Consider the following 14,688-nt stretch of genomic DNA (forward strand, 5'->3'; position numbering starts at 1 on the left):
GGATGATGGTGGATTCCAAATTAGTTTTTTTTTTTCCTCTAATGATCCTTTGATGAACATCCTGGATCTTGAGGGGGCGTGCCCAGGAGTCTGGAGGAGGCGCCACCCTACTGGAGACAGACAGATGTGTGGGGGGTGGCTGGGTGAGGGGGAAAGAGGAGAGGCTTGGAGGTGAGAGGTGCCTGAGTGTCCTAGGGACTGGAGGGTGTCAGGGGCTGGTGGAGAGCGCTCAAGCCCTGCTGACCGGTGTCCGGTCCTAAAGGGCTCTGTAAACTTTTTTACGGAATGTGGGCTTTTGGGCAAGGGGGAGTCATTACGGCTGAGAGTGGCAAAATGACCCTCAGTGGTTCCCCCTGATCCCTGGTTTTTTTTTCCCATGGTTTAAAGTTAACTGTTGTCAACAGTGACGCAAAAATACCAAATGGGAAATTCCAGAAACAATTCATAAATGTCAGGCCATTTTTAATGCAGTATTTTGTTATCCTTGTTGTATTTTACGATGGGTGATCATTGTTGATTTCATACGGGGACCAATTTATAAATAGGTCATAGATATGCATGTAGGGGACAAAACAGTATCCCCAGGGTTCATGCTTTCCGGGGATTTCAGACGTCCACTGCGGGGGGGGGGGTCTTTGAATTGTCCCCTGGAATAAGAGGGGTGCTACCACGTCCTGGTTGGCATTTTTGGAAGAGCCCTGCTGGTGAGCAAACTTCCACTGGTTTATTTCTGTGGGGCTGGTTCTGGAGCCAGGGCCTCTGGCGGAGGGAGTCCATGGTCCACCATGGCTAGGCCCTCGGCCCCTCGGTGGAGAGCCGGTCTCAGAGCTGTTATTAACACAGAAAAACAGAACTTAGAAGGAAGAGAAGGAAAATGAAGGAGCCACCATGTCACAAGTCACTTCCCCGGGGTTCACTTCTGAGTCCGGCGCTCCGTGCCCTCTCTGTTCCTGGAAGAGGTTCTTGGGATTGAACACCCAAGTGCTTTCTGGCCCCCGTCCCTGTCCCAGAGACCCCACTGGTGGACCCAGATGACCAGGGGGTTGAATGTCCTTTCAGTAGCTACCTGAGGCTGGAGTGGCCACCCAAGACAGTGGAGGGTCAGGGGTGGCCCACCTGGTGACTGGAATCAGACCCCAGTCCCCGAGCTGCCCATTCTCCCAGGACAAGGCCGGCCTCTGAGCCCATCTGGGCCTCGCCTCCCAGGGGCTGATCTCCCCATTCAGGGAGCGGCTGAAGCTAATGGGCGCGACAGCTCCATTTGAAAAACACAGAAACACTTAACGGGGAGGCTGGGATCTGGGGCCGTAAGCTGCTTATTAGCAGGGAAATCACGCTCGGCTGCATTTGTGCCCCTTTGGTTAACCCCACGCTGGCGGCTGTCTGTGCTATCTCATTTAATGATTTCATTGTTCTCCCAGGCAGGGGGAGGGGAGGGCGGGCTGGGGGAGGTGGCTGGGAAGCCACCAGAAGCTGTTCCAGCGTCTCCCGTCACAGCCTCTGGGGAGGCCCAGACACATCAGCAGCCTTCTGGTGTCGATGGGAAATGGATGGTTTTTAAGGGGGAAAAATGGCCCCTGAAGACTGGGATTCAGCTAATAGGCTTCCTACGCTGGCTGGTTTGGGTCCCCACACGAGGCCGCCCCTCCAGCAGTCCTGCCACCTCCGTATCTTCTCTCCACTTCATCCACTCTTCTCCTGCTGCTGCTTGTCCGCAATCCTCTCCACCTTTTCCCCTCCTGGGGATGTGACAACTGTCTCCTACCCGCTGTGCGGTCCCCACTGGGCCAGGCTGGCTCCCTGCTCCTGTTGACACTGGGGCGTCCCTGGGCATCCCTGCAGGAGTCTCAGACTTACCACAAACGAAGCCAAGTGTCTGAAATACCCTGTCCCCCACCCCCCACAAATCCGCTGTGCCCCCTACTGGCCCTCACTCACCAGCTAGCTCAGGCCAGAAGTCTTGGGGACACCAGCCACTCCTTTCTGCCCGCTGCTGCTCCGCCCCACCTCTGATCTCTCAGCAGATCCTGTCAACTCTAACTCCAAAATGTATCCCAAGTTCAAAAGCGTCTTCCCACCTCCCGGCAACCCCCTTTCCTCCACACCTGCCCTCCCTCTCGGCTGATCAGGCCGGCAGCCGGCTCTCTGGACAGGCTGTTTCCATCCTGGCTTCCCGAGGGTCCATTTGGCACAGAGCACAGTGATCCTGCTTTGAACACTGTCAGATGCTGTCACTCAAGGCTCGGAACATTCCAGCAACTTCTTGTCCAACCGAGATGGAAATCTGCTGTCCTCCCTGGAACGGCCGGTGAGGCCCGTGCCTGGCTCTTGGGCCTTCTGCAGACTCTCCTGTCCCTCTCTCTCCCCCTCAGTTGCTCTGCTCTGGCCACCCTGGCTTCACGGCTGTTAAATGACAATGACAATTGAGCGCCCTGTATCAAGGGCTCTGCACCTGTGGCTCCCTCGGCCCACAGCTTCCAAATGACGCCTTTGACATTAAGGAAAGATTCTTTAGTTGGTGTTAAAATATGGTCTTTCTCATTCGTTGTCGGTCTTTAGACTCATTCTTTTTTTCTTATCACATATAAATTTTCATGAAGTCAGACTTATCAACTTCTTTTGTTCGTTACCTCTTGTTTTATCCTTTTGAAATATCTTTTCCCGCTCTCAGAATATAAAAACGTTTATTTAGGCTTTTCTTCCCTCTGCCTGCCAAAACTTCCTTGGGTCCACGTTTTGGCCTCTTCCGGAATTTTCTATTTCACACCCTTTTCATTTCCAGAGTAAAATCAATAAGAAATATATATTTGTAAGAGGGAGTCTATATATTCTGTTCTATTAAAAAGGCAACGAAAAGGGGGGAAACGATTTCGCTTGGAATGACAAGTATTTTATTTGAGTGTAACGAAAGTCTTTTAAAAATTCAAGGCTGTATCCTCTGTATTTAAAACTTAAGACACCATGAAAATACCCTGTCCCAGGAAGCATAGGCTGCCTGTGGGGACTTGCAGTGGAAAACTAGAACCAAATAATACAACTGTGGTGTGTTGAGGACCTACTGAGTGCCAGACACTGGGCCTACTTCTAGTAATAATAATAATAATAATAATAATAATAAGTAATAATATTCAACATATTCAACAATAATGTGCATTATCTCATTTTATCCTTGTCATAACCCCAAATGATAGGGATTGTCCCTGTTTTTCAAAAGAAGACCCTGAGACTTCAGGAAACTTGGCCAGCATTGTACAGCTAGCGGGCAGCAAGATGGCAGGATTTGAATCCGTGTCCGTGCTCCACAGACTTCTACCTACATATAAACCGAGGCTCCCTGAGACCTAAATCCCTTGCACATACCTGCAATTCCTCTGCTTCCCTTTTAGAAGGTCTTTAAGAGGCGCTTGCATTCCTTGATTTGCTCAGCATACTGTCACCAGGGGCTGGAACCCAGCCGCAGGCTCCCGGGTCTCCTCGGCGTCCTCACAATTGCCCACGCACTGGCCCATCTTCAGCGACTTTCCCACTTGACCTCCTGGGGACGCTTCCTTGATGCTGCTGCCTCTCTCTGTCCCTGGATTCTCTCCGCCCTCCGCTGTCTGCTACTGCTCTCTCCTTGATTCTCCTGCCGCTGAGCAGCTTCGGGAGCAATTTTATCCTAAGAAGATGGGAATGAAATATCAACCTCACAGGGTTTCCATGAATTAAGAAGAGAATAGGTGCAAAAACCCTCAGCAAATACCCGCGGTACGGAAAGTCCTCAGTGGCTTCTATTACTATTATTCTCTTTCCTCACCTTCCACATTCTGCTGTTTGAATTTCTTTCTTTCTTTCCTTTTTAAAGCTCTCTCTGCTCAGCTTCAGAACTGTGCTGGGAACTCTCTCTGGTTCCTCCCCCCCCCCACCCCGGGCTCCCTGGGCTCTCAATGTCATGTCCAATATGGAAATAATCACCCTCCTGAATTCCCCACATTCTGTCTGAGCAGTCGATGCGACCAGATCCTCTTCTTGTTCCCTGCGGAGACCGCAGCATCCTGCCCACCCTTGACTTCCTCCCACCTCGGTTCCCCTCTGCTGTTCCGTCAGTCGCCAGTCTGCCACCTGTACTTATAAAAATGGAACCGGGGACCTGGGCTCTGATGTCACGTGAATCCAGCTCCCCCTGGAGCTTTGCTGTTCATTTGCAGGCTGACCTTGAACAAATGACACGACCTGCCTGGCCTCAGTTTCCTCATCTACAAAACGGGGGTGACACTGATACCCACTCTATAGGATCCTCGGGAGGATTAAATAAGATAATGCAAACAGACAGCTTTGCACCGTGTCTGGCCACAGCAAATGCACAGCAGAGACCAGCCATAATTCTTGTACCTACTACTGCTATTCTCTGATTAGGTTGTGATCTCCTAGAGATAGTTGGAACCACTTAGAGCTTTTGCACAAATGGGGTTTTGTTGATGAAGGACAAAGAACCCCAGATGTAGGGATCTGTCTCTTCTTAGCAGGTGGGAATTTATGTGTGATGCGTACACACACACACACACACACACACACACACACACACACGTTGTAACTCTGCCTCCAGATCAGGGACATTTCTGATTGAAGGAGCAGCAAGAGGAATGAGAAATCACAGTACTTTTCCCTCTAGACCCTGCTTGCCTCCTAGGACCTTGTTTATATTTCCTTCCAAACCACTTTTTTTTTTTAATTTGGAGGAAGCCCAGCTAAATCTATCTCCGAGCACCTTGTAATTAAGAGTCAAGGAGTGGCCCAGCTATCCCGGGCCTGGTAGTTACCCAGGTATCGTAGACTCCCAGATGTTCTTCCCCAGGCTGGAGTTTATAAATAAATGGTATTCTGTTGAGCTGGAAATAAACATCTTTGTTTCTGACCAATGAACCACGGGGCAGCTTTAAGGGCTCTGCTACTGTAAATCTTGAGATCTCCCAGGTGATGTATGAACGGGTCATTACTTTGCCTCTGGCTCCACCTGAATCCCATCTTCTCCCCGAGATGAGCTTGGCTGACTTTGGGGGTGGGGTGGGGACATACCATGTGCCAGTAGCCCCACCATCTCATGCCTTTGCCATCCATCTCCTGACCGCCCAGAAGGAAACCAGGGTGGAACTCATGAGCTACAGCAGGTCAAGGTCGGGAGCCCAAGGTCACGTACAAAGGTCATGAGAAGTTTGCATTTTTTGTTGCTCTCATTTCTGATCATTGAAAACAACCTCTCTGAGTTTCTGGAAGGGAAGGGATTGGAGGAAGCCACATCCGATTCTGTTCTACTTTTTTTGCTTTTTTTTTTTTTTTTTTGCTGCTTTTGCTTTGTTTTTCCACCCACCGGTTCTTTTCTTCCCCTCTCATAGTGTGGGCGAAATGCTGAGAACTTCGACCGGTTTTTCACCCGCCATCCACCCGTCCTTACACCTCCCGACCAGGAAGTCATCAGGAATATTGACCAGTCAGAATTCGAAGGATTTTCCTTTGTTAACTCTGAATTTTTAAAACCTGAAGTCAAGAGCTAAGTAGATGTGTAGATCTCCGTCCTTCATTTCTGTCATTCAAGCTCAACGGCTATTATGGTGACATTTTTCTTTTTCTTTTTTTTTTTTTTTTCATTGCTGAGATACATCCATGTTTTGTTTTCTGATGAGACCAGAGTGACCATGTTTCGGAACCCAAATGTCCTCAGGTAGTTTGGAGCATCTCGTGAGGACGAGATGGGATTATGCAGGTGGCAGGCAGAAATGGCCGCTGCATAATTGAGACAGAATTCAAGTCCTCTTCCAATGTATGTCCCCCAGCATGACAGCTGTGTCCATCCAGGGGGCAAGAGGAAATGCCTGCTTCCTCTGCCTCGGTTTTCTGCACTGCCATTTCTCACGCCAACCATGCGATCTAGATTTCTTCCTACAAAATGGGTAGGTGAGTCAGATGCGAGCAGTATTCTTCCATTTCCAGGTTTGGGGCTTGGCTTGTATCCAAATATATGGTTGCTTTGCCCTAGAGGGAATCCCTCCATCCATGCGGCCTGTTCTGGAAGCAGCAGAGCTTTGAAAAGAACATGCTAAAAATAAAATTTCATTTTTTTTTAAACTCAAAGTTAAGAAGATTATCTGAGTCCTAAAATTTCAAGAATGTGCTTTTTTAGACCATTTCAATCTAAAAGCACTTCCAGGGGTCAAAAGGCAACCAGCTTTGGGTTCTACCTCCACGCTGTAATTCCTGGTACTGTGTGTCCCCGATCACCCTTGTCCCCAAACTACTCCAAGAGGGCATTTGGCACTGTTCCCTGAAACAACATGGTCACTCTAGCAAACTCCTAACGGGGCCACCGTGGATTGACATTACATTTCAAACTTTATTTGCTTTTGGGGGTTTTATTTCTGTTGTTATTCAAATACAAAAAAAAAAAAAGAAAAGAAAAAAGTTACTCATGTTGTTCCACATTGCTTTAAAATATGTGTCCAAATGTTCGGAACCACAATGACCTGCTTTGATTTAACCAGAAGATGGCTGTGGAGCCCAGCAGATTCAGGCTTGTGGGGAGGGGATCTAATCTAGGTCCATCACTGGCTTTGGAAAGCTGAGTGCTTCTGAGAAAGACACCATCTCTTCAAACAAAGGGGAAAAAACAAACAAACAGTTGTATTCTTCCCTTTGATGTTGTTTTGCAAGATGTTTGTGGAAATGTTCATTTGTGTCTGGATTTGTGTTATGTGCCATTTTTCTTCTAGCATCAAGATACAATTTAAAAAAAAAAGAAAGAAAAGAAAAGAAGAAAATACTATTTCAAGGAAAACTACTCTCTTTGAAAAAAAATGCGGGCCCAAACTACAAAGTAGGGCCCTAGGAAGGAATTTCAAGAGAAAGGAACTAAATCCAGAGCTTAGACTCAGCCCCCAGTATTGAGCCAGGCAGAGACACTGGTACAGAGCCTGGGGACACTGTCGAAGCCCAAAGTCCACATTTCCACCCAAATCAAGTGTAGAGGCCAGCAGTGAACATGTCTGGGGCTCTTGATTTTATTTTTGAAATCCCCAGTCCTCCCAGCTTGGACTAAATATCCTTCATAGCAAGCAACTCTGGGAGATCCCAGAAGCCCAGGGAGACCCTCTTGGGAGGGAGACATTTCTATCTGAATGGGTGGGGACAGCTCGTCTGTCTGTCCCTACTTCTTCCTGCCGTTCTCAGGCCACCCTGAAAAGAATTCTTACCCCAGTCGAAGAAAGTTCCAGAAACTCCAGGGCTTCTGAGAGACTGTCAAAGGAACTTAAAAAAACTTGACAGATGTCCTTGAAGCAAGACTTCTCCCCTTTAAGGAGACCATGCGTTTGGGATTCTGCCGAGGCAAAGTCCCTTGTGGACCATTCTTTGTGGCCCTCTTAGTTTACCTTGCTTCAGTCTTGGGGACCAAGCCTGCTGTCACCATTGTAGAACAGTCTGGACCTAAGGTGGAGCAAACTTGAAGTCCCAGCTGACTAGGAGTTTGGAGAAAGAGGGAAATCAGGGCCAACCCTCCCCCTGCCCCTTACTTTATTCTTGGGGAAACTGGAGAGAGGAAGTAACCTGCCCAAGGTCACTCAGCTGGGACCCAAACCCAGGTGTCCTGACCATCAGCATAGGACTCTTTCTGCTCTGTAGCACCCTGACAAGGACCTGTGACCCCATGCCCACCCATAGGCAAGTTATTTGAGGTCTGTCATCTGGCAGGGACACCAGGCCTCTCCTTGGATATGTTCTCAGGATAAAACACATAGAGAAACATTGGGTTATTGACAAATGATCGAAGATAACCTTAGAAAACAGTGTAGGATGGATAGGTAGATAGATAGTTAGATAGATAGAATATAAGTGTATGTTTATATACTGCACTCTACATTTTCCAAAATCTTGCCATTATTTTTCGAGTTTCCTAGTTGGCAGAAATAGATACTCAAGCCAAAGCCTCTGTTCCTCTAGCATGACCTGGCTAAGGGTTGGTTCGAGAAGCCTTCTCTGGAAATGAGGGATCATTAGTCAGAATTCCTCCTGTTTCCGTTTCCAGCAACACTTCCTGGTACACAGGAATCCAGAAACAGAACTTGCATCATCTGTAATCTCTGGGGGAAAAAAACCTTTGCAAATTTTTATCCAGGAAGAAAAACTTTTATTTTTGCCTTCATCCATTGATCCTGCCCTCCGTTCACTCAGATAAGCATTTACTGAGCACCCAGTGTGTGCCCGGCTGGGTGCCAGGAGCACAGTAGGTCATAATCAAGATGCAATCTGACCCCTGCCTCCTTTTCCTCTCGCATACCATCTGCGGGGAGGGCAGCTATTCAACAAGGAATTGGAATCAAGGTGTGCTCTAGAGATACCGAGTCTCTGGATCAGTCAGGAACAGCTTCTTAACAAAGAAAGATATCATCCAACATCTTCACCGGCTTCTCTTCCTCTTTAGAGACCACAGTTTGAGGCTGGGTTTCTGGAACAATCAGATAGTGCAATGGGTGGGGAGGAGAGGGAGGATGGTCCATGGGAGCGACTCCCTTCTAGAAGACCAAAGGCACAGTTTGCATGCTGGACCAGATCACAGAATCACCGAGAAGCTGAGCAGAGACAGACACCCACCCATGTGGCCTGTTTCCATGGAGGAGGGCAGGGCTGGTCTGTATGGCAGGGTTCTGAGTTTGGAGTGTCACCTCTCAGGTAGCATTTTTCAGACTTCTGCAGGTACCACCTATTCCCACCCTCTCCTTAAAGCACACGGTCTCCAGATGGCCACACCTGGTTCTTCCGGCCTACCTGAGACAGGCTGAGATGTTCCAAAAGGATTTAAACTAGGGGAGGATTTAAAAAGAAACTGAATTAGAAAATTCAAAGTCACCTCAACAATGTCCTTGTTAGCTAGCTATGGCCAATCGTCCACCAGCGTCCAAGAACCCCCCGTTTGGATTTCTTCTGTGGACTTTCCTCTGACCTTCTTCTGCTCTTCTAATAGGATAGGGCCACAGTCACAAGGACCTTCTTGGAGGATTTATAGGAAGCCCGGGGCATTAGTAACCTCCTCTAGATGAGGTCTACTGTTCGCACATGGCTTCAGATGCTTTTTGACCCCAAAGAAATTGTCCCAACAGAGAGGACCACCCTCTGCCAACTTCTAGGGTACAATTCTCAAGTACTTTTCAGAAGGATCTACTCGCAGGACAGAGGCCTTAAAGGCTAATGCTATTTGGACTCATGAGGCTGCCTGCAGCATGGGTCTTCACCAGAAGAGCGATTGAGAAAGGACTTCCAAAGTCAGGGATGGTGGGAAAACAACTTCTGCTCCAAGCTCCCGGGCAGGGAAGGCCAGGTAGGGTGACGGTGCCCGAGGAGACCTCAAGGGAGGCAGCTGTCCATCTCCTGACTCGGGATATGCCCGCCTTCTGTCCCACACCCAGCCCTGGAACTCCCAGACCTTGAAGGGCCCGCACACAGTTCAGTTCCTGCTGGGGTTCGACCTAGTGTCCACGGGGGAGATCCTGAGGGCCCGTGGGAATGGATTCAGAGTGAGATCCCTGGCTCAGGGTGGTTATAAATGGGCAAAAGCAAAGAAGCGCACCCTCAGTCAAGCCTTCATTCATGGATTTATTCCCTCCACAAATAATTAGGAAGGGCCTCCTCCATGTCAGGGACTTTTCTTGGTACTGAAAATACAATAGCAAAGAAGCAGACCAGGGCCGCGCCCTCCTAGAGAGAAATCACAAATAAACAAGACCGGAAGCAGTCAGTGCAATGCAGACAATTAAAAGGATGCAGAGGGATGCACAGATAATAAAGGAAAAGGAGGCATTTGAGTTTCCCCCTGGACACAGGAAGTGACACACAGAGTGCCTAGGCTTGGACACCCTCCCCACCCATAGCACAGCACACGCTGACAGCAGACCAGGCAAGAGGAGGTGGAGCAGATGGGACATGCAGGAGGCATCCCACCATCCAGAAAATGGCTTCACCTGTATCTGTAGGCGGGTCCTCTTTGGCCACACCCACCAGAATATATTTCTTTTCTTTCTTTCTTTCTTTCTTTTTGTTGTTGTTGTAAAACTGCTTGAATCGAGTTCTGTCCACATTACAAGCTCTGGGATGGGCAATCACTCAAGTATCTTTCTTTCTCTCTCTCTTTTGTTGTGGTGCTGGGGATTGAACACAGAGCCTTGTGTGTGCAAAGCACAACTGACCCACGGAGCTAGATCCCCAGCTCCCAAATATATTTCTGATACTAGTTTTGTCTCCCTCCCTTGCACACCCCCACTCAGACACCCCAAGGGGGAGTGGGGAACTGCACAGAGACATTTCGCCTCTATCAGGGGCACATCCTAAAAGAAGCAGCTCTCGTAAAAGGCGTTTTGCAGAAGGAAACAAGCCCAGCAATAGTACATCCTTATCCTTCGGTGCCCACGAGGAGCTAAACCTGAAGCCTGGATTTCAGTTCAGCCCCAGGAGACTGGCCAAACTCGAATCAGCCAGTCCTTTCTGACCCTGCCCTCTGTAGTCTGACATAACTCTGGTTTCAGCCAGGCAACCTCCCTGGGGTCACTGAATCCAGTGCATTATCTTTGATTGTTCTGTAATGACACAGCCATCAGGCTGTCTCTGCAGCCACAGGGACTGTGTTGGGGCCCTACTTAGCAGTTATATGGTCAGGTAAGAATCAGCCACCCACTGTGCAATCCTGGGCCAGTCACTTTACCTAGAACGGCCTCCATTTTCTCATGTCACACAATGGGGTGAGGACCCTAGCTCCACCTGCCCTCCAGGTGGGTGGGGTGAGGATGGGAAGAGGTCATAGACTGACAAGGACCCCCCAAAAGTTAAAATATCATGCAGAAGAGCTCACACTCTGATTGATGGTCCCTGATCAAACTTGCCCCAGACTTTAGATTGTAAACTGGGGTCCATTTCCCCCCCACAACACACACACACTTAAAACCAGAGAGAGAAAGAAAGCCCAGACTAGCCAGGGGAATGGAGTTGTTCCATATTTTAAGCTGCTCTCACAGACCTTTGAAGCTTTGGGTTTTGTTGCTTAGGATGCTAGAAACATCTTTAGAGAGAACCTCTGGCTCATGAAGACCCAGATTCTGCTCTGCAGAGCTTTGGAGGTGGGCTTTAGAGCAGCCCCTTAGAAGCCTGGATTGTACCAGCGAGTGTGGAGTGGACCGTGCTCAGCTCCTTTTGCTGAGCAGAGACCTGATTTCCCCCACGGGACCATTTTAACTCTGTGCTGTGAATGGCTTCTTTTCCAAAGAAGGAGGCCTCCCAGACACAGAGGGTGCTGTTGAGCAGGTTTCTGTGCAGGACACTCTATCTAATAGCTAATTCTCGGCTATTCTCTCAAAGAACCCCGCCCCCCCCAGACACACACACACACACACACACACACTGCCCCCAACACACACCCGCAACTCTTTATGACAATCTTTAAAGAAACTCAGTGATTTATTTCCTTTCTCAAAAAAAAAAAAAAAATCCACCAAGGTTTCTATACCAACATGCAATGTGAAATGTGCCCATAAGGGACCTGCTAAAACCTGCCCGTCCAGGGCTCTTCCTGCCTCTGCTCTTGAGATGCCATCGGCCTGGCAGTCGCCGGCTGTCTTGGTCACTTTCCTCCCTCTTCTGCTTGTGTTAATGTGTGTGTGCTTTCCGTTTGGCAGAGAGACAAGCGAGATACCTCCAACTTCGACAAAGAGTTCACCAGGCAGCCTGTGGAACTGACTCCCACTGATAAACTCTTCATCATGAACTTGGACCAAAATGAATTTGCTGGCTTCTCTTACACTAACCCCGAGTTTGTCATTAACGTGTAGGTGAATGCACACTCCACTGCTCAGCCTGGGGTGCCGGACTTCAGGCCGCTGTGTATGTACCACTTCTAGTCTTCCAGGATTCATGGTGCCCTGTGCTGGCGTCCAGCATGAGGAGAGCTTGTCTAGAGGGCTTTTCTTTGTATGTGTAGCTTGCTAGTTTGTTTTCTACCATTTGAAAATGTTTAGTTTAGGAATAAGCGCATTATCCAGTGATAGAGGTACAATTTTCCAAACTTCCAGAAACTTCATCGAATCAACAAGACGATGTCAAAACTACTGTGTCTGACACCAAAATGCTTCCGTATTTGTAATTTTTAAAGTCAAAAGCTGATGTTCCTGGTTAAAAAAAAAAAAAGTTTTTACAGTTATTCTCTAATATCTTCTTTGAATGCTCAGCATGACCGGTATTTTTAAAAGTTGTAAGCTTTGCAGTTACTGTGAACTATTGTCTCTTGGAGGAAAACATTTTTTTTTTTGTTTTGTTTTGTTTAAGAATTGATATGATTAAACTGAATTAATATATGCACACTCTCTCGTTTGTGTGTCTGTCTTTAGGTCGACCGGCTGGTATTGCCAGCGGATTGAACTTTCATTTCACTCGGGCAAAATTTTATTTCATTAAAATCGTCATTAACATTTTGGAAATGGGATGTTTTAAATGAATTTCCAGACCTTCAGATTCCCTTGGCAGGAGGGCGGGGGTACATTGGGTGTGTCACAGGCTTGATGACCTCAGTATTTCCCTGTGCCCATAATAATCCGGGTACCTACACAGTTGCCTAGTCCATGTGGTTCGTGTTTATCATTAAGTACAAAATACATAACAAAAATTTCATCCCACCCATGACAGAGGTCAGGAAGGAGGCTGGCCTCTGTACAGAGGGCACTTTCTGTGGTCTGTGAGGGTGTTACCGTTTGGAAAAGGCACACACATATCTCTTACTGTGCTACCCTAATTCAGCTTAGCATCTGCAAACGAACAAACAAAGACAACAGAAAAAGAGGGCCCGTTTGTCAACAGCTGCACTTCTCCACGGAGGCCCAGGAGAACTTGAGGAAATAAGGCAAGTTGCTTCTCAATGTTTTGGGCATGATAAGGAGTCCCCGCGGGGTGAGAGCGGAGTGTCACGGAGCTGCATCACTGTGGCAGCTTGATGCTGTCTTCTCTGAATGAAATCCTGCTTCTAGTTTTCTTTCTGAAACATGTAGTAATCCAGTCGTCTGCGTCACTGCTGAGGCTGGTGGGTAAACTGAGAGCAGACCTGTCACGCTCAGGCCATTAGGACTCTCTCTCTACGGGGTTTGCTCATCTCCTTTCTTGGAGGAGTCCCAGTAAAATGGAGCAATTAGGCAGATAGAGTGAATCCATTGATCCTACCTAGTGAGCTCATCTCGGCAGAATTTTAGAAACTCTGCCAGTTAAAATTGGCTGGAGCCAACCTCAACTTAAAGGAGAAACTGTGCATTCTGCATACCATATTTAGAAAACAAGAATCCATGGGTTTTCTTGTAGAGGTTTCTAGACGGGTTCCATTTAAGATGGCATTAGAGAAGAGGTTACTATTGCGTGCCAGCTTCTCCCACTTTTCCATCTGCTAGATATAAACCCATCTTTTATTTAATAAATATTGAGTGCCTACTCGGAACCCCGTGGAGTCCTGGGTGCTGGGGCGATGGAGACCAACAAGATAGTCCAGAACTGTCCACTCATGGGGACAAAATGGCTGCAGAAGATCCAGCCTCTCATCTTCTTAGGATCAAGTCCCATAAGAAAGAGTGGGAGCTTCTCTAAAAGTCTTCTTCTGTGAAACAATCTGTTTTTACTCTGGCTCAGCCTGTTCACAGGTGCATTCCTGAACCAAACAGGGTCTGGGGAGAGAGAGAAGGCAGGTTGATTGACTGAACCGAAGTTGTACTACTTATCCATTGCTGTGTAACAAGCCACCCCCCAGACTCTAAAGCCACAAATATTGATTATCTCTCAATATGTGTGGGTCAGGAATCTGGGTGTGACTTAGATGGTTTATAGCCTCTTACGAGGTTGGCCAAGTTGCACATAAAGTCAACTGGGATGATCTGGAATTCACTCCCAAGCTTCCTGACATAATTATTGGCAACTTCAGTTCCCCACCACATAAGCCTTTCCATAGGGCTGCCCCTGGACACAGGACCTGGCTTCCCCTAGAGCAAATGATTCCAATGAGGTGACCGTCGTGGAAATCGCAGACCTTTTATAACCCAATCTCAGAAGTGGCATCCCATCTTGTTGCTATTTTCTATTCTTTAGAATCGAGTCAGTTATTTTCAGCCTGGGGTCCAGGGGATTATCCAAGGTGAAATCACTGGAAGGTCAAGATCCTTGGGGACCATCTGAGAGGCCATTTCCACACACATCACGAGCAGCACCTCCTCCACAGCTAGGGTCAGAGTGATGCTCAAAACGCAAGAACGGAATTCCACAGCGCTCTGCACACCAATAGGAATGGGTTCTTGGAACAAAAGGGATATAGGTTCAGGAAGCACATTCAGATTCTCCGTGGACAGGAATTTTAGTCTACCCCAAAGGTTCTTTGCAGCTGGTGATGTATGAGAAGCCATTAAAGGAGCGGCTCCCGGCTTTGCCTTTGACCATGAAGGTCAGTATCATTTCACAGCCACGTTCACTGCCTGAGTTCCACCCTCTGAGGAATTATAGGCTTTTGCTTTCTGGGCCTGAAAATCCACCCACGAGATGAGTTGGGAGAAACGTTCACATGATAAAAATCTACATCAGCTGCCTAATGCCGAGTAACACACCACCTCAAAGCCGGTGGATTTTTCAAAAATACCATTTATTTGGCTCACGAGG

General features: G+C 47.9%; 1 protein-coding gene across 2 annotated transcripts in view; it reads left to right on the forward strand.

The window, feature by feature from the left end:
• The window catches only part of Prkcb (protein kinase C beta), a 296,917-nt gene extending 284,551 nt beyond the window's left edge, over positions 1 to 12,366 (forward strand). The window contains exon 17 of one of the 2 annotated variants that reach the window (XM_071605798.1): positions 5,373 to 6,701. In XM_071605798.1, the coding sequence (XP_071461899.1) occupies positions 5,373 to 5,531 (159 nt within the window). In that variant the 3' untranslated portion in view covers positions 5,532 to 6,701. Of the gene's footprint in view, positions 1 to 5,372; positions 6,702 to 11,687 lie in introns of those variants that run through there. The other variant, XM_071605799.1, reaches the window with a different exon arrangement.
• The last annotated feature ends 2,322 nt before the right edge of the window (positions 12,367 to 14,688 follow it).

This window comes from Marmota flaviventris, chromosome 19 (assembly GCF_047511675.1).
Source record: "Marmota flaviventris isolate mMarFla1 chromosome 19, mMarFla1.hap1, whole genome shotgun sequence".
In the NCBI taxonomy this organism is placed as follows: domain Eukaryota; kingdom Metazoa; phylum Chordata; class Mammalia; order Rodentia; family Sciuridae; genus Marmota; species Marmota flaviventris.